General features: G+C 39.7%; 1 protein-coding gene across 1 annotated transcript in view; it reads right to left on the bottom strand.

Moving 5' to 3' along the window:
* nell2 (neural EGFL like 2) overlaps positions 1-26,040 on the bottom strand; it is a 96,278-nt gene that overhangs the window by 22,746 nt on the left and 47,492 nt on the right. The window contains exons 13-15 of the mRNA XM_004069509.4: positions 21,675-21,800; positions 9,274-9,396; positions 7,380-7,475 (exon numbers count right to left, since the gene is read on the bottom strand). Coding sequence (XP_004069557.1) covers positions 7,380-7,475; positions 9,274-9,396; positions 21,675-21,800 — 345 coding nt within the window. The remainder of the gene's footprint in view (positions 1-7,379; positions 7,476-9,273; positions 9,397-21,674; positions 21,801-26,040) is intronic.

Here is a 26,040-nt window from a genome sequence, read left to right as displayed (position 1 = left end):
ATCTTCCTCCGCTTATCCGGGACCGGGTCGCGGGGGCAGCAGACTGAGCAGAGATGCCCAGACTTCCCTCACCCCAGCCACTTCCTCCAGCTCCTCTGGGGGGACCCCGAGGCGTTCAGCGCCAGCCGAGAGACGTAGTCTCTCCAGCGTGTCCTGGGTCTTCCCCGGGGCCTCCGCCCAGTGGGACATGCCCGGAACACCTCTCCAGGGAGGCGTCCAGGAGGCATCCGAACTAGATGCCCGAGCCACCTCAACTGGCTCCTTTCGATGTGGAGGAGAAGCGGTTCTACTCCGAGCTCTCCGCGGGTGACCGAGCTTCTCACCCTATCTCTAAGGGAGCGCCCAGCCACCCTGCGGAGGAAGCTCATTTCAGCCGCTTGTATTGGGGACCTCGTTCTTTCGGCCATGACCCATAGCTCATGACCATAGGTGAGTACTGGAACGTAGATCGACCGGTAAATTGAGAGCTTTGCTTTTCGGCTCAGCTCTCTCTTCACCACGACGGACCGATAGAGCGACCGCATAACTACGGACGCTGCTCCGATCCGCCTGTCAATCTCACGCTCCGATTTTCCCTCACTCGTGAACAAGACCCCAAGATATTTAAACTCCTCCACCTGGGGCAAGGACACTCCACCGACCGAGAGATGGCAAACTACCTTTCTCCGGTCATATAATGAATGAATGGTATAATGAAGTCATTAGTAGTAAAAAAAAAAGTAGACCAAAGCAACACTGTAATAAAGCTAAGTAATATCAATTCAGGCTCTTTATTGTACATATTAATGAAAAACTGCAAAGAAAGTAAAGAAAGTACAGACCTAATCACACGAGTATAAAAACTTCACCTTGATACCGATTGATACTCAGATCGATCCACCCACCCCTATTGACAAAGATCTCTTTTGTGATGCAAGTAAATGGGTGGGCTAAAGTCTCCCTACTCCATTCTGATGCATCCACTTGCAGACAAATAGATCCATGGAGGTCTTAGCTTTCCTCGTATGAGCTGGCATCTGGGTCAAAACTGTACGTCTGGATAGTTACAATATTCCTCGCCATTATAAGGTAAGAGGTGTTGTAAGCTTTAAATAGAGAGCTCTCAGCAAAGGGGAGGGGAAGGGGGGCATGGTTGCTCCACACCAACCGCCCTGTCAACAACTTAGAGGCGAATTTTTGATGGAAGAGACTATGTCCTAGAAAGTGACACAGGTTAAAACTGTCAAATTCATAATTAAAAGACCACTGGGAACGCTTCTACAGTTTATCAAAAGATGATGGGAGTGAGACTTCAATGAGTTTAATGATTCAATATATTTTACAGTCACAAACTAAAGATTCTTGACGAATTCATCATTTTTAAATGCTCACCTTTGATGGGTTCAGAAAACCGAAAAGGGATTAATCTGCTGATGCATCCCAACCCCCCCTTACACAATCCTGGAGGGGGTTAATCTATGACTTAATTAAAAAAACTGCTTTTGAGAGAACAAGAGCTGTTTTTGTTCTCCGGCATGTTATTGTCAATGTAAAATATGATTAGTAGCACATTATAATAAAATAAGGATTCATTAAACCTTTTTTGTCATCAAATACATTAGTTTCACATGTTGCTGGTAAAATATATCTCCTTTTTGATGCACGTCAGCCAGAAACAATTTTTTAAAGGAGAAAATCCTTGAAATTAATTATATAATACGGAATGGTTTGAAACTGGAATAAAGAAATTAAACAGAGGCAAAGTAATGCTGGTTGCTATGCAACAGGGAAAGGGAAAGAGATAGTGACGGTGCATGAGTGCCTTTGCAGCGTGTGAACAGTCTGTGAAAATGTTATACAGAGTCAGCGGTCCACAGCACTGTGGCCCACAACAAGGGCGTAGCATTGCACCTAAAAGTTACTACAGTGCTTCACTAACTTTATGCTGAGGAGGGAGAAAGCAGGAGGTATGGAAGCAGCCTTTGAGAGAGGAGTCCATCATTCAGAATAAATAGAAGGAAAACAAGATTCTCCTATATGTTTTTTCTTTTTAGTATCTGCAGCCTAAAGACTGAAAAGTATTTTTTTTTTTTGGGAGAGTGAGGTGCTTAAATTCAATCTTTGCTAGTCGGAACTCAACACAGTTTTATTTTCTGTGTAACCAAGATGAAGGAAAAGTCTTATGTTTGAGTTCTAAACTGAATAAAAGCTCAGGAATAGATTACATTGTGGTCATATAGACAAATGTAGTTTACCAGGTACAGAAGTACAGAGGGAATTCTTTTAGGTGTTCTTGATAAAAGCCTTATAATATAATTACAATAAACAATCGAGAAACCTATGTACACAAATCATAAACTGAGTTATGGGAGGACAAGAACACAAATCTGAGTTGATTAGTGAACAACCTGGCACCTCTGCCAAAGATTTTTGAAGTGAGAATGGTCTACCAGGAATCAAAACAACCTAAAGCAGGGGTGGGAAGACTATAAAGAATATAACTATTTAATATGGCCCACCAAAGTGAAAAAAAATTCCATTAATTACCAAAAACACTCCATGCATCTGCTCCTAGTTTGGCCCTACTGTTACATTTTAGAACCCATTGTGGCCCACGAGTCAAAACGTTCACCCCCTGATCTAAAGAAAAACAAAATAACAGAGAACCTGTAGTATCTATCCATAACCAAACAATACACTTAGAGACAATTGGGTGTATAAAACCAAAAATGTTAATGCTAGTTTGGCGTGATTGATGTCGTAATAACCATTAAATGAAAAAGTAATGACTCCTGACCACACGAGGTCAAACTGTAAGGAATATTAGCAGATCCAGCTGATCGTCTTGTTTGAAACGTAGATCTAATATTTACACTTCTGCTCATCTCTTATTTAAGCTGCATAAAGTAAAGTGCTAGTCCACAGTCTCTGTGTGGCATGTTCGGGGCAAACATGCATGTTCTGCCCCTGTGTGCGTTTATCCCCATGTCTGAAGTGTTTTCGCCCAGCAGCAGCTGCATCCTGAATAATTCACCATGTGTCAAAGTTCTCCAGTAGCTGCTGTCTGTCTGTCAGCACTGCGCGTCCCCCGTCCCCCCAATCCATTCCCTTTCGAATGGTGATGACAACTCAGGAAGCAGACCCACTGACTGTCACCAAAAGAACTCAAAAAAAGAAAAAAATCTGGTCCAACGATAGTGCAGTTTCACAGATTTGTCTCAACGCAAAAATACTGTGTTTTTACCACATGTGCTAATGGACAAGGCTTTGAGATGAGGTGGCAAGCTGACGTTTCTCCTCTGCTTTGAAGAGCTCATGCTTGGTGCCTGATGACAGGTCAGTCTGATGCTGCAGCGGCAGAAGTGATGGGAGTCTCCAGGGACACTTCTAAAAGCTCACAGGGTTCTGCGGTGGGGGGAGCCCAAACTTAGTGAAAGCTTTTTCATGTTCATCCTCGCAGCCCTGCTTTTCCTGCTTTGGCATACACGACATCGCCAGCTTCATTTCATATCCAAATGCTGGAAATGCCCCTGTTGTATCTCCTATTCCAACCCTGAATCTGTCAGTTCCTCCCTGTATTGCTTTTTCGTGCTTTCCACTTCACATCCTTCCCCCTTCCAACCTCTCCGTTCTCCTCTTTACTTCAGTTTTGCATCTGTCACCCGCCTGTACATCTCCATCTTCCCTACAACCGCTGCCACTCCTCCATCCCCCTTCCTTACTCCCAGAACCAGCACGGCATATCCAACACTACATTAGCCACCATTCATTTTTGTGAGCTTCTGCAGAAGACATTTCCCTCACTGGGAACGCCTGTCAGGCCGTGATGGCAAGAGTGACCCCTCCTTTTCGAGGGAATGACTGATGTCTCTAAAGACAGCCACAGGCCTTAACCTTGCAGCACAGGGAGCTGATGGCGATGCAGGACTTGGAAAGAAAAAAAACAACAATACTGGGACAGCGATTGTCACTGGGCAGACTCATAACATGAGACATGACTTCAAAAAGATGCACAAACACACTTTTGCATCTATAAAATACTTAAATAACACTGTTGTGCTTAGAAAACCTTTTATTATAATATTTTTAAGACTCCTGAAGTAAGAATATATTAATTTTCGATTAGTATGATTAAATTTAGATGAAATTTTACAAGGTTTATTAGGTGATGTGTTTCTTTTAAAATATATTGATGCCCGAAGCAACAAAAAAACTTTCATTTAGCATTGATTTAAACAGACAGTTTTACCAAAAACGGCAGTGTGCCTTAAAATCCGGAGCCCCTTATATATAGATTAATTATGGTTGGGCTCACTGACATTAAAGCGATTTTTAGAAGTACACTGTGCTCTGTAAAAATGTCAGTTTGATTTTTATTATAAGTTACTAACAAGGTTGGGTGTTATTGAGAATAGGCAAGCGTGGCTATTGTGTAGCAAAATATTATACGTTATTTAAGGTTTAACTTGATTTATTCTGGATTAATATGCCTCTCTGTTTATATTCATATTTGTGTTCAAAAACATAAGTTTTAAAGGTTTAAAAGTTTTAAAAGATTGGCTTCAGTGTGTTCAGTAAATGATTATCTTGTTCAGCCCGTAACTAAAGCGCGTTTTGGATTTAGGCCCCCTGTGCTACTGAGTTTGACCCCCCCCCTGTAATATATAGCATTCATGCATTTTTTTGTGTGAAATAGGCATATAAAGATAGGGAACACAAAATGATGTCGTCAAAATTGTATGTGTGCGGGGGGGGGGGGGGGGGGGTGCTTACTCGTAAATTAGTGTAGAACCGCCACTGGCCTGATGTGACGGACAGAACAGCCCTGTAATCTGATCACTTGGTTCTTGATGGTTGATGTTCCACATTACAATGACTGAATGATTTATGTCTACATCATTTATTTAAATAAAATGTATACTTTGACATAAGCAAAGCCGTTTAAAATCCAATGGATAAATAAAAAGGTGCTCTACTTCACAGACAAGTCTGAACAACTCTCCTGGCGATACTCTGACCATTTCCAAGAGTGTTCAGGAATAAATATCTCTATACAGTTTTAAAACGTAATTATTCATCTCAGGCCTGCAAGCATACACGACATATGTGGGTCAAAGAGGGATGGATCGTGACGGGCGATATTAAGAATGAGGCATTTTTCTATCAGCATGTGACACATTTTAAATAGATGGTGCTAAGTATCTCAGTGTTTGTGCTAAATTCTTGTTACATGTGTAAAAAAAGATTAGGAAAACAGAAGGATATTGGACCTAAAACTCCTACTCTCAGAGAATCAGTACATATTATCAGAAGAAAATATGTGGTTTCCAATTATTTTTAGAAAAAAAAAACTTTTTGACTCTAAAGCTTTAAGACAAATGTTTTGGACAAAAACAAAGAATGAAGATAATTTTTGTATTTTTTTTTCACCACTAAAGGTAAAAAAAGAAAAAGAAAAACTTAACTTGAAAACATTCACTTTTCTTCCACTCTTTGCTAAGGTGTAGAGTAATCCCAAGAGATGAAAACAAACACAACAGAGAGGGAAACACAGAAAGGGAAAACATTGATCTTAAACACTATAGGATGGTAATGAAATGTTGGCTTGCCTGGGATGCGCCTTCAAAAAGAAACGAGGCCCTTAAAACCATCTCAGCCCCGAAAACCTTTAGCTTACAGACACACACCAGCATGAAAACACACACGTTCTCTTGTCCCTCAGCATCTCTAAGCAGCTTTGCAGGGAATTTCATTTGCTTTAACACAAGCAGCAAAAAGGACAGGAAAAAAGGTCTTCAATCAATACAAGAGCCAATGAGAATGTGGAGGGACTGATAGAGGCGCATTTAAACTTTTCATTAACTGGCCACTTGTCTCCAGAAAGATTTTCCTCTGTGGTTCTAAACAGTGTTGCTCAGACACACAATGTATTTCTTTTCTGAAATAGGAGGACTCGGTCTTAATCCTTAGACCCATGCGGGTTAACTACCAAACAGGTGCTGCAGGTTTTTGGGTTGTCCAGGCCTGCGGACGGTTGCAGAGAAGAGCTGTCGCATAGCCTGCAGGCCAGAAGAATTTTAAACATGGGTCACATTTGACCCAGGGGTCGGACTTTGGACAAGCCTGTCTCACAGCCACCTTGAGGGATGTCATGAAAATGGAATGTTTGATTTTAGTTCATGTGGCAAGTGTATTGTGAAGAGTTTGTTAGGCTAAAGTAAATTATGACGTATGGGTGAGGCTGTCATACCGTGCACTTAAACCAGTCGTTAGTATGGTGACATCATTGGCTCCTTAATGACCGCACCCAACTGCCGCAAAACGGAGTGATACGTAAGTGTACGGAGGAAGCTGTGCTCTGAATGTCTACAATGAGCATGAACTTATCAAGTGAACAGCACTAACTGGCTTCTTGTGCAGGATTCAGCGAGGAGGGCTTATCGAGGTGTCTACGATCTTGCTATTTTGTGCAGGCCACCTAGATGTCAGTTTTGTCTATTTTTCTTCTGCAAACAGCCTATGTCTAGCTGTAAAGGTCTTTGCGACTGAGGCTTTAGTTGTTTCATGTTGGGCAAAATATAAAATCTAGTCAAATCCAAAGGATCTGGTCCTGATAAAGTATTTGTTGAATGTAAACAAGGCACCAATGCAGTTAATCATTCCTGTTATGACTTCTTCTTATCCTATTGGTTTTTCTCTTCAGGGGTCGCCACAGCAAATCAACTTCCTCCATCTAACCCTGTCTTTTGCATCGTCTAGTCTAACACCAGATACCTTCATGTCTTCTTTCCCTGCATCCATAAACCTCCTATTTCTTCTTTCTTCAGACCTCTTGCCTGGGAGTTCTAGACTCAGCATCCTTCTATAAATATATTTACTGTCTCTTCTCTGGACACGTCCAAACCATCTCAGTCTGGCCTTTCTGACTTCATCTCCAAAACCTCTAACATGTGCTGTCTCTCTGATGTACTCATTCCTTATTCTATCCATTCTGGTCACTCCCAAAGAGAACCTCTGCATCTTCATCTCTGCCACCTCCAGCTTTCTTCAGTGCCACTGTCATCCCTGTCTTCACTTATTGATTGTGTTGACTTGTTACTCAGATAGAAAATATATTAGGCAGTTGATTGATGCTGGTTGATGTTGAATGTAAAATAAACTCTTTTGGTTTAAATCAGAAACAGAATTTGTCATCATTTAAACACCCAAATTCAAACTTTAGGAACCATTTCCTTAACTGATCTGTTAACGACAGCCCCAGAAAAGTGAGTAAAACTGCAACACACACGCCCCCATATCTATTCTGTCATATCTACAGACTTTTGGAAGACCATTTTTTTCCTTTTTATTTCTTTTAAGGAAGAACAATACTGGGTCTCGAAAATCCCATTAAATCTTACCTGTTTCACATCGACTCCCAGTAAATCCTTGCTGGCAAACACACTTGTTAGGTGAAACACAGGTTCCCCCGTTTTGACACAGTCCGTCACACATTGCTGGAAATACACCAGAAAAGAGCCATTAGTCACTAAGATTAATGAGCGTTAACTATGCAATTAGACCAGCAACAGCATAAGTATGTGCATACAGAATAAGAGCTAATTTGGTTATGTGATTCATTACAGGCTTTAACAATATTATTTGACATGATTAATGCTTCTCAACAAGGTTAATTCCTAAGTGTTCATTATCCAAGTGTAGCATGTTTGTTAATGTGTCCTTAAAACACAAAGAAGTCTTTAAACATTAAAGAACAAAATTAATATAACTGTAATACACTGTAAATGCAAAAATAAATGTGTTTATTGTTAATGTACCAAAATGTAATAAAAAGAAAGTACTGTGAATATACTGTGCAACAAAGAAGTTCACATTTTTGGCCAAAAACAAAGGTTTTATTGTGATGTTAGCTAAAAAAATGCAACAAAAAAGATCAAGCTGACTTGAAGAAAAAAACAAACCTATTTTTTTATTTTTTGCCAAACTCTAAAACCCATATTCCATATTAGTTGTCAGAAAAACCGGATTGAATAATTTCCTCTCAAGATGAAATATGACGTCATTCTTAACAGGTTGATTAGGGTACACAACAAGAAGAGAAAACATTTTAATGAAATAGGGTAAAATGAAAAATTGTAAATATCAGTTTCACAGGTTTTTAACGGTCTCAAGTACCCTATGTATGTTCCAAGCAGGTTGTTTTGGCCCCAATTCCGATGCCTACTCATTCGATTTTGAGCAACTGCTGATACTGACCCCAGATTCCAAATCAATTTTTTAAACTTTTAAGTGTATTATAATGATTAATAATATAATAAGGCGGTGCCTCAGAAATGAGCCAGCTTACTTCCAGCTAAGAAAATTAACTGCAAAAAGAACTTATATTTCATTTTTTTAAAAATCCTTATTTTGTGTGCCAGAGTATTATATTATCTTATTTATGGATATAGTTTACTCCGAGAGACTTAAGAATAGCATCATATAGGCTCTTTTAAGTCAAACCAACAGAGAAATGTGTTTTCAGTTTCAAGCGTTCATTAGAAGCGTTTCAGAGTGACAAAATGTTGTGATCCGTTCATGATGTCCAAATACTCAGTCACAGTATCTGTAAAAAATAACCTTGAAATATATAGCGCTTATCGTGATAAAAACAAAGTAAATATCCAATCCTTGATTGGGATGCAATACGAATCAAGTCTGAAACAAAATAATCGGGCATGTAGTCACAAATATTGTCTTCATTATTATTATGGGTTTGATTATCGATTTATCTCATTTTTTAATGGTATTGGTCAATTCCTCTGACAGGTCGATCTGGTTCAAACCTAAAATTAGAAATCATAATTTTATATATATATATATATATATATATATATATATATATATATATATATATATATATATATATATATATATATATATATATATATATATATATATATATATATATATATATATATATATATATATGTATATAATGTTTAGAGCTCCAAACCAAGAACAAAATCCTTAATTACTGCAAGATATCTGCTATGTTTCCTTTCCAATGGATTTTTAATAAAGAAATCGATTCACCAGCTGAGGTTAAATCCATTTCCTAATACGGTCACTGATTACAAATAACACTGCAAACTAAAGGAGGCACTCATTTAATCTGGGTCGGGAAAAGCTTTTCCAAAGAAGGTTGTTGCGTCACAAAGGGAGATTTAGGATTACAGGATCACTACGAGCTCGACAGAAACATCTGGGCATTTGGAAATGGTGATGGCGATGAGGTGAATTTAAGGGATTTACCTTTGCAAACTGTCCCGTTTCCCGTGTAGCCCGGCTTGCACGAGCAGCTGTGGCCTCCAACCATGTTGAAGCACAAGGCATTCTCATCGCAGTTGTGGAGTCCACTGAGGCACTCGTCATGCTCTGAAGAAAAGAACAACAAACAGAACAGTTTTTTAACAAACTCCTCTGTAAATACAGATGAGCTCTGCAACTGGACACGCTTTAGTTCCACAACAAGCTCCCTCCTTCCATCAGGAAGCAACCACTGCAATTAGGACCACAACATCTCATTGTGTATTTAGGGAATGAATGAAAATTAAATCAGCTAGCTACTTATTTTATTACCCATTAGGAAGAAATTACTCGACAATCAGCCAGCTGTAAGTAAAACGTGATGAGTCATTTCTGCATCTGGAATGACGGCGCCCCTGTTGTAATTTCCTATATTTGTGCAGAACACCATCAACAATATTCATGAGTGCTACCAATCCAATAACAAGGTAACGTGTTGCATTTACTGAAATGACTGTAAAATTGCCAGGTGACGTACCCACAGATAATGTTTTTTTCTGGTTTTGTGTAAAAAAAATGTCCTTTTTATCTCCTCAATCAGGGTTAGATAGGCAACTGACAAATTTGGCTTAATGACAACAATATACAAACGAAAAAGAAAATCTTTGCTCTAATATATGGAAATCAATTATTGGTAAAGAAAAAATACCAAAGCAGCAAAATTACATATTTTTTATGAATGTTGGAAGAATTGAATGAAAATGGCAGCACACTGAGAGAACCCATCTCAAAAACAAGTTTCATGCATGCTAAATCGCTGGCATTTATACACAGAGCCTCTTCCCATCTTGCCCGACATCCTGCAGTATATCCAGATGTGAGAGCGTATTTCACACTGGAGAATCTCCTGCTGTTTAGTGCCGCAGTGAATGAACAATTTGGGCAACAGTTCATGCCTAATTGTGCAGAAATTCTGCAGTGTTCCTGCATAGAGATGGCTCATCTTGAGTTTATAGCCTATATCACAGTTCAGTAGCCCAACACTGAATACAAATGCTGCATCTCCAGCTCAGTCAAGCAACAGATTTTTTTTCTTCTTTTAAATAACATAATTCAACATATAAGTAAATGACCAAATTAACAAGATCTCATCATTTTAAATGTATTTTTTAAGTGTTTATTCATGCAAAGCAGAATGCAAAGTGCCCACAGTTCATCATTTAGCAAAAGATTGTAAAGAAGCACCAACCTAGTAGAGACCTCTTTTAAGTCCCACACTGATCATGTAACATCTGTTGTAAAAGTGCTGCTAGTGGTCTTTTAATTATGAGTTTGACAATTTAGCCAAATTAAAAAAAAAAAAAACCTGTGTGGTTTTCCAGGATGCAGTTTCTGCAAAGCGGCAAATTCGCCTCCCAGTTGTGGGCGGAATTGTTGGCGAAGAGTAAGCCAATCCCCCCGTCCTGTCCGCCATAACTATCTGTTTACACCTTCTCCCACTAGTTTACAGTCACTCTCACCCCCAACCCAACCTGACAAAAATGGCGAGGAATACTGAAGCTATCTAGCTTGGAGACAGGGACAAAGGGAACTAAGACGTACACGGATCTAGTGGATGCATTAGAATGGAGAATGGCAGGAAGCTTGTGGACTGCCCAGCCTATTTTTTGCTCAACAATTATGCTCTCTTTTTTTCTGCTCCTAATTCACAATGGTTCAAAAAAGACAAAATCAGAAATAAAAGTCTGACCTCAATTTTCTTTATAAATTTCCTCTGTTTTCAGAAAAAGGCCTCAAGAACAAGTTAAAAACACTAAAAACAAGATTTACATTGGAGTGGGTCTTAATCAAAACTACTTCCTTCCAAATTATATCACAGTGTATTTTGAGTGTGAACAACTTTGAAAAGAAACAAAAATAAATGCTAGTTTAGTCTTATTGAAAATATTTGAGTGCAGTTTTGATGTAAGGAAAAGCATGTAAACAATTGTTGACATTATTTCTTTAGTTGCACTTGGCCCAACTGGGAAGGAGAAAAAAAATAAATGTCTGTCAATTTCCATGTTTTCTTTGAAAAGAGAACCGCACTCAAGTTCTTGTCCAGCGCTCTGGAAAAAAGCATTGTTATGTGTTCTAGCACCTACTTGAGCCCCCCACCCCCACCCCCCCACCACCAACTTGGGGCACTTTAAAATGCATGCAACGGTGAATGAAACTGAAATGTGAAGATTGAAAGATGGCACCAGAAGATTGACAGGATCAAAATCGGGAATGCTTGTTGAAGGAGACCTGAGCCACATCATCCATTTCCTTCGCCATCATCCAATCCATTATATCTCCTGAACAGACCGTGGGCTCAACCAAATTGAAAGTGACATTGTGATGAGCTCCTTCATGAAGGGTATGATGTATGTGTGCAGGTGTGTGGGAGACGGATGGAAGGGCATTTAGGAGCCCCTACTGCTCCGCTCTTTTTTTTTTTTGATGCAAACATATAGGCAAACCTGAAACTAAAGTCTGCTCATGATCACAGAAAAACAAGGAAATGGTGTGCATTAAGTAAGGTTGAATAATAAACATTAGTTAACTGCTAACTAATACATTAAACAATACACTTATGTAAAGTAGTGCATAAAAGTGTCTATTAACATGTTACTTAATAGTTAAATAATGCTCAACTATGCGTTAACTAACGTTAATAAAGGGTAACTTATTATAAAGTGTTATCCTTTTTTTCAAGGTCAGAGGAGATTTTCTGTGCATGTCTGTGTGCATGTTTATTGGGAATTTAGGCTTAATACCTGTTCCACACAGTGTAAAGGCTCCCAATTTAATCATCGACTAAATCTCTAATACATGAGCATGTGTGTGTGTTAGTGTGAAGGTGGTATTACCTCGCCCATCACTGCTCAGGCTGCAGACAGATAAACAATCAATTATGTACAGGCTGTCATCAGGGATCGCTCACTACAGCTTCCTCTCTCCCTCAGCACTTGTCTCACTGCATCCCGAGCCAAAACATGTCCTGCCCCAGCAAGGTCAGACGTCAGGCTGCTTTCTTTCAAACAATGTTACCTCAAATTTCATTCTAAAATAACAAGCCTGAAAGGGCAATGATCTCGCAATGTTCATGATGAAAAAACAAAAAAGCGTCTGATAGAGAGCTTTGTCCTCTAGTCTGACCGAGCTAGTAAGAAAATAAAAAAAGGGCGACTAATGTTCATATTAAAACAAAAGCATCTGCTTTATAAAGTGCTTTGGGGGATTCAATAGTCCATCATTTCGATTTTAAAACACCAAAAATTATAGATGCATTATTTGGTAAATTATTGCATAAAAATTAGATTATAGTGGCTTTATTCCTCCAGCATATAGATTACAGGGACTGCAGACGTTTAAGTGATGGGAAGGAAGAGGAATTAGACTCAGTCTGACATCTCCATCTTTGTCTGTGAACAATGGACAAAGCAAATCAGTGATGCGTCGCTTGACGTGACAGGAGGAGTCTTAATCTTGTCCAGTCAAGATCCTGCACAGCATTTAATACAACTGATCGCAAATCTTTTCTACATTCTACATGTCCACAGGTTTGCACAAGAGACTGTGTGCACAAACAAAAATTTCACATGAAAAAGACGAAAGTTTTGGGGAAATGGATTATAAAGAAATAATACATTAAGGGTAAAATGAATGCTGGAAATATGTCCTAACATTGATCTACAACTGTTAAAATATCATAAGGTGTATAGTTAAAATACATACAATATTTTTGTTTGTATATTTAACAGTTTGTCTTTGCACAGTTTGGCTGGAGGTGCGACTTATTTTTATTTTTTTATAAATAGGCTTATGTGTTCGACTGGAGGGCGCTGCACATCACTGACAGCAACGCGGTTTTACACCGAGCTTGGCGGAATTTTTCCAAATCAACACAGGCAATGAAGAATTCAACTGCTATGGTTATCTGAATAATTCTTTATATGTTTCATGAAGCTAAATAAGATAGTGAAGGGTGCATATATTCAGTCAAATGATTTCTATCTATTCCGTTATGATTTGTATTTCAAGATGAGATGTCTGTTCTACTTCCTGTATTTTGATCAATTAGTTGCGTCTCTGTTTTAATACGAAGGACGTTTAAGAAAAAAAAGGAAAACATTTTCAGTTTTCAGGACTGAAAGCCATCTTTTTGATGTCTGTTGCTGACAAACCCCCTGCTCCACCTCTGGCCTCTGTCCCTCCAGTCTTCCTCCCCTCTGCGCCTCGGGGGCCAAGGTCTGCTTATCAGAGGATTAGAGCAGGAACACACACATTGCATACACACCTTGAGAGGTAGCGAGCCCAAGCCCAGGTGGAAAACCTTCTTTAAAAGCATTCAAACGGAGACCACAAGCAATCCGCTATGTTTCATGGATTAGCTGCTAATCTTACAGAGCGAGGAGCACCTCAGGCACTTTGGGGAAAATGCGAGAGAAAGAACGATGACCTTCAAGATGAATGGGGAAGTTCGAGTGACAAGAAAAGCCAAAGAAAGTTGGATTAGTCGCTGTTACAAAAGTCTCCTCCTGGGCTTCGTAGAAACGTGTACATATTTGTTTAAGCAAGGGCATGACGTCTACCTGATTTACCATCAGCTGGGACTTCAAGCTGCTACTTCACTGCAGCAGGTGGTCTTGATGGAAAATAGACTTAAGTCTGAGCTTGTTGTCCTCCTGACAGGATGATGAAAAACAAAAGCAGGACTTTGAGCTGCTTCTCCGTGGCGTCATTCTGCGGATCAGCCATTTAAATACTTCTCTGCGCATAAACACTGAGCCATGAAATGAGCCAAGGTCAACTTAATCCTCTTTACTTGGCAGACTGGTCTGCTTGCATGCGTGGAAAAAAAAAGACTATCAATACTTGAGCCATTGTTTCTGCTGAGTTTGCTGTTTATTAATTGGCTAAAGTAATTGCAGATGATAAGGACGTTAATAGATCATATGCGTGTGCAATGTCAATACACACTGCGGGGGACGGTTTAATGTTTCTGCTTTTAATACAGCAATATTTCATGGCTGGTAAAGGAAAAGAAAAACACATAAGTGGAAAAAAAAGAAACTCTTTGAATTTGCCGTTTGTGCTGAAATGGTCAATGTAGAGCAGGGGTCGGGAACCTTTTTGGCCAAGAGAGCCACATATTTTTAAATGTAATTTCGAAAGAGCCATACAATAATGTAGCGTCCCTATCCCACACTGAATCACGGAGACTTAACCTCTTTTAAGGTTCTTTATTCTGGTTACTGTAGACCGCAACAAACGCCGTAAAATGAATTCAGCAACTCCTGAATCTATCCTGTCGACACGAGACGAGACGAGAGCGCTTCTCCCAACTTTATATTCCCCTGCTCCCGCTCCAGCCCTCCCATTTCCCTTATTCGGCCCATAGCTGAACCCCATTGGTCCAAACTACCTAACAACAGGCTGAGCGACAGAACTGAGAGCCAATCAGATCTCTGCTTGATGCGGTCAATGAACTCCAGAACTTTTAACGCGGCCCAACAGCCAAGTTAAACTCAGTCCGCGACAATATGTTTAAAACTAAATATACAAGTGAATGTGTGCATTTGATGTCATTTCAACATTTTTAAAGTACAATAAGTCTGTGGATTCTTTTTAATAACATTGTTATGCTATTGCTAATAAATGATGAGTATTTCTCGTGGTAGTTTTGCTGATGGTCTAGTCTGGTTGATACGTGGTGAGTTTCTGCTTCATGCAGGCGTTGAGACTTTAACGTGATCTTAGGTTGGTATGAATGTTTTGTAGATGTGACAAAGACTGCTCACATGCAGACGGGGAGCCAAACACACACTCACACGCCGCAGTGAGTGACGGGCAGCGGGTTTTACGTTTTTACAATCCCTGCGCGATTCACCTGCAGCCTGTCCCCACAACACCTCAGCCCCACCCTCTGCTTTCTCCCTCACACATCCCGTCCCCGCAACTGCGCGCTCTTTCTCAGAGACGGGAGCGCGCACTTTTAGGCACGGCAATTCACAGGTTTCCAGCTGGTACAAACTCTGTGAAATTATAGATAATTGTAAACTTATAGCGCTGGCGCAGATTTTTCTCTCCAAGCACCGCTTCTACTGCCCGCCTCTGGCATCGCATCGCGCCCGAGAAGGACTGGACTAATGATAAAAAAAAGTATAATTAAGGATTTGTCTGCGAGCCACATGTGACCATCAAAAGAGCCATATATGGCTCGCGAGCCATAGGTTCCCGACCCCTGATGTAGAGGGTTTAACTCACAAGCACTCATTTTAAAATCATAACATTTTCTCTTTTTAATGATAATTTTTGAATGTCCAAGTGCCAACCAAGGAAAAAAAATGTGTACTTCCTTCCTGAAGCTGGTTAAAAAACAAAAGAAACTGGAGCTGAATAAGTTTACTAGACCAATTGGCTGTAACATAAGAAAGGCAGCTACTTTAATATAAAACTGCATACAATTATAAAAAGAATAAACATGCCATGTCATATTTTTTCAAGAGTGTGTCGGTTTAATGTTGCTTTCTTTTTTAAGTGTGGAACCATTTTAGCAACCATTTTAATTTTTGGTTGCCTGAGGTTTTAGAACAATCAGCCCAAGTGAACCGATCATACCTTTTTTATCGAATGTCATATTGTTTCGTTCAGCCTGAGCCAACAATTTTATCCATTACATTTTCATAACCTTCCACTAAAAATGTGCAAGCAAAAGAGGAATGCTGCTTTTGTGAGCTCGCCATGCTAACACCATTCCAAATCTACAACTTCTAATTTTCCCCAAGTAGCTTCCCAATGATGCTTGATGAGTAAGGAGGTGATAGATTGAAATTCCTAGAAGGAGTGTAATTTGCAGTAAGTACTAAAAGAGATTTTATTTTAATTCAAGATGGCGGCCTCTTCCTGAGGTCAAAGGTTAATGAAAAAGTTCAGTTGTGGCTGTAGACTCAAACTGGCATGAGGTTAAAAATTTGAAGATCACTCAAACAAAATTTTTTTTCTTTTGTTCCCATATTGTGCGAAAATATGAAACTTGCCAAATTTCCTACTAAGACACAAAATGGCTGCCAAGCTGTAAGTCCTATGGCCATCCCATAATAATTTCAAAAGTTCCTTTGGATATCCCCGACACATGTGCTTTTGATTTTGTTACGTATTCTGGAGAGGGCCAGTGAGTGGTGGATTAAAACCAACTAAAAGTCTAATGAGTGGACCACCCCATCACTGACACCTCAATAAGAAAAGGCTGCTTTTCTTCCTTTGGGTCTATGAATCTTGACATTCATAGTTAATTTAGTTAATAAGTGCTCAATTTCTGAGTGTTGGTGAACAGATATACTATCCAGATCTTGGGTAAAACATGTCCAATAACCCAGCAGAGAGATCACAACAGTAATCAAAATGAAACAGGGGAAATGTCCCCACATAAAGCCTTGATTTAATCACAAAAATTGACTTTTATAATGCAGGAAAGAGCTGCATTTTTCACTCGAGTGATGTAAATGCATTTTAACAGGGAACAGCATTAAAAATAGACAGAAAATGGCGTTCTCTGGGCCTGGGGAAGTTAATCTTTTCATTTGGAATCTGGAGCGCAAAATGAAAGAAAGACAAATGAGTAAGATAATAAAGTTTACCAAACCGCCAGAAAGATTGAAAAATAAAGAGACAGAAATCTTATAAGCTTCAGAATCTAAGGATATGAGGATGGGAGTAAATGGAAAGGTTTCATTTGATTCCAAGAAAACCCATCAAGGGAACTTGCTTATATCCTAAAAACTCATTTCTGATTTCTGCTTTTTTTCCCTTTTGTTTAGTCTTAACATTTAACAGCTATGCAGGGGCCAGATGGACACAAATGCAGAAGTTTGTCAGGCTGTTGAGATGTTCAGCCATTATTTAAACTCCAAAGGCACCGCGGGCCTTACATCCACCGGCGGTGAGCGCAGACGGCAGCCAGCTCCATCACTGTGCTGCTGCTGATTCCGTTTGCATTGCTGCAAAATGTTTTTTTAATTACAGGCACAGAGCAAACGCAGCAGGCTTCCGTCTCCTCCGAGATGATTCACACAGGGAGCTACTTAGCATCGTGTTCCACAAGCTGCAAACAACTACTGAGCCGCTCTTCATCAGGAATGACATTGTGCCGCCCTTGATGAAGGACGGAGCCTTTACTTAATGGAAAGATTACTTACTCTGATTTTTCCTACAGTTTTTGCTCTCAACGTGGTGTTAATAAAAAGATAGACAGGTGACATTTTGCAGAACAAAGAGTTATTCTTTTTTTGGTGCCTCTTTCCATTTCATCAAAAAATATCTCTGATAATCAGGATTTCAAACCTTTGCAAGTGTGAAAGAAAGCTATTGTTAACAGCAGCGATATCAGCAAACATCCATGTACAATATCCAGATATGAATGACATCCACTGCTGATTTTTAAGATTCTCTTCTTCTGACTCACTGAGCCACAGCCTTTACACTGACAGAAGACAAGAGCTCTGTAAATATTTGATTCCATGAAGCTTAAAATTCCGTTATATCAGATTCAGAAGCTGTGGAATGACCAGATTTGCATTATTCTCAGCTTTAGATAACTTTTTGTGTATGTGGGGATCTGAAACTCTTTGCTTCTGACAGAATTTGAATTATCTGTTCACCATTTCTAATGATAAGTGTGTTTTCTAACAATTGATGTTTTTGTGGGTATAAAACACTTAAATGTTTCTCTATTTAGTACATTTTAAGCATGATTCCCTGTTTGTGTTTTGTTTTTTTACATTTTCCGAACAAACCAAGGGCCTGCAACATGAGGCTCCGGAGCCACACGTGGCTCTTTTATTCCTTCATTATAGCTTGGCTTTGGAGAAAAATGCTAACAATTGAATGAATAATGTTTTTCTTTTGGTATGTATGTTTATATTTTTAAATTGAGATTATTTTATGTAAGCATATAGTAAATAAACTTTTTTTTTAACCAATGCTGACATCATATTAAATAAAGAGGAATTGAGTGCTTAACCAGTCCTCCAACATGCAGATGTCAGATAACTAAGCAGAATAATGGTTAAACGTTTCACCCAGGCATGTCCAAAGTCTGGCCCATGGACCAAATGCAGCCTGCATTCAAATTTCCACCAAGCTTCTGTCATAAAATTAATAATATGTGGCCCCCAGCACATTCCCCCAGTAGGTCATGCAGCAGCTCTTTTTTTTTTCCCGCTTGGCTTTTATTACTTCGTCTGTACAAAGCAATTAATGTCGTTGAATACAGATGCTTTCCTGGCGCTTTCTTATATCGTAATGACCTACAGCCAGCCAATCAACAGGTTTCAACAGTAACTGTGTCCTAACCAGTCCATTCTGTTTCTCTATGGACCTACAACCAACAGGAGGCCTAAAAAAGGTACGGTTCGGTCTGACTTAATGGGTCCATTTTATAATGGAAACGCACAAAATACCGGACCGGACCATAATGCTCAGTGGCAACAAGTATTTTTTAAGCTTTAAAACCTTTTTAAGTGAAATACAAAACAGCTTAATATGCCAAAATACTGGCTGTTTTCAAGAAGGTCATTATCAACAGGCACAACAAGATGAGACATGATAGCTAGCTAAGTGGAAAAGAAGGATGGATGGTCTTTAAATAGGACATTTACAATAAGTTTATTCAATATGTATTTAGAGGTTTTTTTGTTCTACGTAAAGAAATAAAATTGTCATTGCAAATGTTATTGGGGTTCAAAGAATGCAGCCTGCTGGTTGGCCCTCACACATTTTCACCTCACCTCCTTGCTGGTAAAAAGTTGGGACGCCCGTAGTTTTGTCTATTGTCGGAGCTGTTTGTTTTTAGGGTAAGCTTAAAGCACATATTCTTATCTTGAGCTGCACAATAGTGTCTTCTTGCTGTTTAAAGTTCTTAAAAAGTAATAATAATTGCAAATAAATCCGCTGCAGCAGGAGGATCTTATTTGACACAAAGTGTATTTTATTTTGAAAGAAACATGTATATGCTGCTGTTAAACGTAAAAGTTACAGTTGTGTAGAAAATGTTAACACTGTTATAATTTAAGTCTTCTAAATGTATGAAAGCCAGTATTTATAAATGAATGGCTTAATGGTCACACAATATTTTTTTTTAAACCTTAAAGTGAGATTTTGCGGCTCTGGCTGGGTTTGTAAGAAACTGGATCAAATAACTCTTTTGGCAATAAAGGCTGCAGAGCTGTGGTCTAAGCAAAAGTATAAAAAACTAAGAGTTAGGATCGACATTTCCTTTTGTATGTAACTGGTAAAAGCTGCTCGAGCAGCAGATTCTGTGCACAGTTCCACACTGAAAACCCTAATCTTCCACAACACAGTCAGAGAACAAAGACTGTGAATCATCCACACAATCTCTCAAATTGATTTGGTTTGCTTTTGAAATTGTCTTTGGTTTCGACTTTGATCAGGAACAAATGGGTCTGCCGCCTCCACTCACAGTCTCGCTGTTTCTCAGGTTCTCAGTGACTTCCTGTCTCCTTATCGTGCGATAAGGACACGTTCACACACCATATGAGGACGATCCACACACACTTTCTTACTACAAAAGAAGTATGAATTTGATTCCGTTTTTTTGTTTTTTTCTCAGGGCGAGGATGAAAAGTCTGGCAAACTCTGGGAATCACTTTCAAACAGTTCATAGTTGTAAAGAAGCTGAAGTGAAATAAATGACTTGCTGTCACACTATTGTGAGTGTGGTGCAGTTTCAATGTAGACAACCAGAGCATTCAGCTTTTTTTTACCACTACAAACTGTGCTCACATCCTTTCTTCTGACATTCAACGCTTCCTTTTGCCTTGCTGCAGACCCAACATCTTCCATCCATCCACAGATTTCTAGATCTGTTCATGTTTTCTTGGTGCTTTTAAGAACCCTTGACAAACTCTTGTGAAGAAAGACACAATGAAAGGGAACGTACAGCACCCTTCCATTAGATCCCTGTGTTGTTGGTCATTGAATCCCTTTTCATTGAATTTAGCATCTTGAAGTGTTTAATGGGATGCCAGTTTCCAACAAAAATGAACATCATCACTCTAATGACCTCACAGCCTTTGCTTTCTTGTGCTATGTTCACACTGAACTCAATTTGTGTGTCAAATTAGCACCTCTCTTTCAACGTGCGTCAGTCCAAAACTGTGTTCTTAAACTTGATGTTGCTGATGCATTTGGGAGGAGCTACCGTCAACATTTTTCAGCCTTATCACTACATTGAAGCATTGACTGCATCTTGCATTTATGTCTCATGGAAGAAACAGATGATGTTGAGTGATCAGGTTTATTTATTTAAGAGTTCTACAAAACCCTGTCTGGGTTGACGAGATCATTCTGAGATTCTCCCAACTACTGCAGGAGCTGCAACTGATTGATGGCTGCTTTCAGTGGTACTTGCGTCTCTCTGTGACCCAATTGTATGACTTGCTGTCCCGCGTTGGTCCAGGGAAGGAAAGAATAAAACTAAGAATAAAATTAGAAGATTTTTTTTTTGCCGTCTCGATACAAAATGGAAAAAATATAAAGTTCAGGAGGAGAACGTTTAGATCCTCCTTCATTTTTATTTTTGACTCCATCCATTGGAGTTAACACGTCACGGCCAAAGATAAGTTCCTGACTGGTTTACACGATGCGTCTTCTTTGCCAAAGGTCAGATATTTGAACTGAAGACTTTGCACCACAACACGCTGCTGCCAGACTGCCACTCAACGGTCAAAATGGACGTCTGATCGCATCTGTACGCTGACTTATTATTGAAATTGGACTCACAAATCACAATATATGTGAACACACTTTCAGTCTGATTGTGTGCATGAAGCTGCCATGTCAGTACTGAGATAGAAAGATACATCCGCATCCATGTTTTGCTTATCTCTCAGATTTGCTGCTACCATCAGCAAAACTAGCAGAAGGAACGCAGACTCCTCCAGTGAGCCCTGCACTTACGTATCACATGAAGAGATGGGTCTTAATTGTATACGACAACAGATTAACACAGAGCTGTGTTCAAACATACACCATCTGCTATGAGACATAATCACACAGTGCATGTTCTGCAAATGGAAAATATTTAGCACGTTTTGCAGTTTAATGACAACTTCTCATTATTATAGTTTTGCCCCACACTGACTACAAAGTTATCTGATGCCGTATCAAAAAATCAAAACAAATCCACTAATGTATGACTTAAGATATCCATATTCACACTGATAACAGTAGAATATTTCTTTTCTAGTAAAGCTGAGAGTATTGGAGGATATATTTACTCCACAGGCAGAAGCTCAAACCCAAAGAATGTGTATTTTCTTGATTGCAAGGCCTTGCAAAAGGCCAGAGGAGGAACTCACCTGTGCAGGAATAGTCATCGATCCTGATGTAGCCTGTGTGGCAGATGCACATGAAGGATCCAGGGGTGTTAACACACATGGTGTTTTCTCTGCAGTAGTGTTTTCCTTCGGCACACTCATCAATATCTGAGGAGAAAACAGAGAAGAGGGAAAAAACTGCATGAGAAGCGGAGTCTTCGAATACTTTAAGACGTAACAAATTAAGTGATTTATGGTTTGCACTTGATCAAATACTGATTTCCCACCGTAGAGGTCAGTGATTTAGCTACTTTTTTTTGTTTGTCTACAGGGCTTTGTCACTGAAGCAGATTGCTGTTAGTTGTTTTGGTTATTTTGTCTCCCTCTTCCTGGCAGCCAGCATGTACAATTCTGTCTCACTGGTTCTAACCATGCAAGTGCCTGAAGTCTCCCGCACAGCCAGTAAAAAGGGCTATTCATCTTCATCAGTGGGAGACAAGAGATCGGCATGCAAATGGTGTATGAAAGTCAGGAGCAGAGCAGCAAAGGTTGCGTCGCTCGATTTTTGTAAATCCTTAAAAGAAAAGCCCTCTACAAAGCGGCTTAGCTGCTTTTTAATCTATCCTGTCCGGCATATCTTGCTGCTTTGAGCATCATTTAAATTTAATATGCTATAAACAGGGAACATAAAGTACAATGATTGTCCTGCAGACACTGAATAATTTTACTTCCACATATCCTGGGTATGCTCTTTCTCGGTATTGCACAAATCTTAACACCACAACAGGAGCAAAAAAGATTTTCATTGTAACACAAACTGAACTGTACTGAAAAGATTTTAAATAAATGATGTAGGGGAAAGAATAAAAAACCTAAATGACTGCTTTCTAAAGAAGCTGTTCAAAATAAAACTTTCAATTAGCAAATTTTCATGAGAAACCCCTTTCTTGCAAATGTATAAATTACAATAAAAGTTTCTTTTTTTTAAACCGTACATACTTTTTTTAGGGAAAAAACTAAAGCAGTAAACTAAGTTTAATCTAAAAAATTATATATAAATCTGTCACGAACTGGTGGTGGAGGACCCAAATGCAGGAGACCAAGCTTGATGACAGGAACTAAAACATTTAATTAGCAAACTGAAACATGACAAAACTATGAGGGGAAACAAAACTGTGACAAAACAGAGCAGATGACCTGACAAGGATGAACAGAAACCAAGACACTTAAATAGGCTGAGGGTAATTAACTGAACTGAAGACAGCTGTGGCTCATGAACCAGAAACTGGTGTGACTGACAAGGAAACCAAAAACATGACAAAGAAAACCAAACCACTGAATCCTTACAGTACCCCTCCCGAAAAGGGCAGATCCTAGATGCCCAAACACCCCTAGGAGGAGGGGACGTGGATAAACAGAAAACAAAAAGTCCAGAACAGTTTGGGTTCCTGCAGCCAGACGGAAGTGAGGGGCATCAGAACCCCTTCTGTGAACAGGCATGAAGAGGAGCGGTCCCAATTACTCTCCCCAGGGACAGGAACCATGAAGGGGAGCAGCACTGGTGACCCTCCTCTGGACCAGGAGACACAGCCAAGGGGGAATGAATGCTGACCATCCTCAGGGACAGGGGACATGAAGTGTGGGCCCGGCGACCCTCCTCAGGAACACACATGAAGAGGAGCGGCCCCGGTGACCCTCCACAGGAAACTTGAGATTTGAAGGATGGTCCCGGCAATCCCCCTCAGGAACAGATTGGCTGGATGTGGTAGGGCATAGCATGAACAATGCTGCAGGAACTCATCTGACGTGGCATGGGATGGCAAGATGAAAAACTCCCCTGCTGGGTCCAAGGTGGTCAGGTCATTCTGTCACGAACTGGTGGTGGAGGACCCAAATGCAGGAGACCAAGCTTGATGACAGGAACTAAAACATTTAATTAGCAAACTGAAACATGACAAAACTATGAGGGGAAACAAAACTGTGACAAAACAGAGCAGATGACCTGACAAGGATGAACAGAAACCAAGACACTTAAATAGGCTGAGGGTAATTAACTGAACTGAAGACAGCTGTGGATCATGAACCAGAAACTGGAGTGAGTGACTGACAAGGAAACCAAAAACATGACAAAGAAAACCAAACCACTGAATCCTTACATAAATCCAAAAGTTCCTGAGTAAATTTGACACCAATGTACATCTGCTGCTCATTTAGGGTTTTATCAGGAGTCCCAAAAAGATTGGCCCATCTTTTTAATATCTTTTAGCCATGGAGACATATGAGCAATAAGACATAGAGTGTTACCAAAAGTAAATGTTCAATTACGTTGTTATAAACTTATGAAGCAAGGATCTATTGTCCTCATTTAGAGAAATCATCTTTACCCACTTGAAGTGGTTAAAATAATTTTTTCCCTTATGAAAACTATTTTCAACCAGATCCGACTGATTTTACTTAACTTTTAGACAAACCAGCCCATCGGATGGACTTTCCCAATGTTTATGGTTTGTTCTGTCTTTGCAAGATTTTTTTCTTCTCTTTTCATTCTCCCCCAACCAAACACAGGAAACAGCCAGGAAAGCAACAATATTTTGCATACTATAGGGCGCGTCGCATTTTAAGGGCGAAACGTCAATGAATGGTCGTTTATTGAACTTATGTCATAGAAAAGGCGGACCGAACTAAAATACTCATTAAGCAAGACAAAAGAGTCAGTACGACTTTGTCAAGTGTATTCCCAGTAATTCTAGAACATGTTCGCTACATTTTAGTTACACCTTTTTTGTTCTCCTAGTGTGAGGTTGCCTCTGGCTCAATACAGCTGGATAGCTCCAATATTGCTCGCCATTTTTGTTGCACCAGTAAAGTTAGCTTGGGGTTGTGAGGGGCTGTAAGCTAGCAGGAGAGAGTGTAAACTAAGGGATCGTGGGATATCAGTGGAGGGTTACTTTCATGCTAACGGTCCTGCCCACAACTCAAAGGGAAATTTCTAATGAACTCCTGCCACTCTGCATAAAATATGTCTTAAAAATGACAAAAGACTTTTGATTTGGGCTAAAAACTACAGAATCAGAATTAAAAGACCACTGGGAATGATTTTACAACAAATAAAAATATAGTTGGACAGGAACTTTAATGACAAGCTCTTTGTTTTTTAGTTTTTGCAGTTAAGAAAAAACATTGTTTACCATTTTAAATGTACATACAGTGAGGTTTAGAAAGGAGACAAGCAGGGACAGAACCAAAATAGGCCTGACACATCCGTAGATACTCCTAGGTTTCGCAGGCACACTTGTCTACTTTCTTTGTCATGAGTGGGCGTCTGCCTTCCTGCTGGTCCCTGTTGGAGCCTTTTACTGACTACTGCAATTTACCGCACCTCTCATCATCAAGGTAAGTTTCAGTTCAGTAACTGTGCATCTGATAAATACCCAAGTATGATTTGGTGGTTGTTTGCGCAAACCATACTACACCTAAAAACATGGTGTTAATGTAAAAAGCACTTGTCGGCGATACCTTACTAGTTCTTGTAAAAAAGAAAATAAAAAGTGACTCTGTGCTACGGATGTGCAGCTCCAAAGGCTGAGTTCATTTCTTCTCTTGGTTTGAGATTGTGCTGTGTCGACTTAAATGCATGGTATTAAATATACTGTCTTTTGTTTTTGCTTCTCACTCACGATTCCATAATTGGAGCCATATTAGCTGTTGCCGTAGCAACAGCTATTCCTGGGATCCAAACTGCATGCCAAAACCTTCAAACAGAAGTTGCATAACACAGGAAGGGTAAACAAAATAATCTAGATAATGTGATGCAATCAGCTGCAATGTAATGGAAATGCAGGTCAAGTGAACAAACCCGGTTGTATAATGTGCTCTGGGGTATCTTCCTGATCAATAGAGCGGGGCAAAAGTGGGGTCTTTTAGAGAGAAAAGTTCCACAGTCCTTGACGTTACGGATTTATTATTCATTCACTGTATTTGGTGTCTCTGAGAGCACAAGAGGACGTTCACCCCTGAGTGTGTTCTGTGCCAGATGCTTTCGTGAAGAGCACTCGAAATTGAATTTCAATAGATTTGCATTGGCATTCACTCGGCTTGCATGTCCTTGGGTGGAGAACCACCCACTGCCCTGCAAGCTAAGAGCCCAGCACCTGCCAACAACAGAGGCATTCATATTTCCTTTCACAACCCCATCAATACTTGCTGCCTCCAGCTATTCAGAAGCCTCCCAGTGAAATAATGCAGGCAAACACTATTGAAGTACATGTGTCCTTCACTAAATGAATGAGGGCTAATTAAAACGCTCGCTACCTTTGAAACAGGGAATAAACAGAGAGATGTGGAGGGATTAGGAAGAAAACTGGAAGTGGAGTGAAGGCCAGACAGCAGGGCAGGTAAGTAGAAGATT

Source organism: Oryzias latipes, chromosome 6 (genome assembly GCF_002234675.1).
Source record: "Oryzias latipes chromosome 6, ASM223467v1".
In the NCBI taxonomy this organism is placed as follows: domain Eukaryota; kingdom Metazoa; phylum Chordata; class Actinopteri; order Beloniformes; family Adrianichthyidae; genus Oryzias; species Oryzias latipes.
This window is presented reverse-complemented; position numbering and strand designations above follow the sequence as displayed.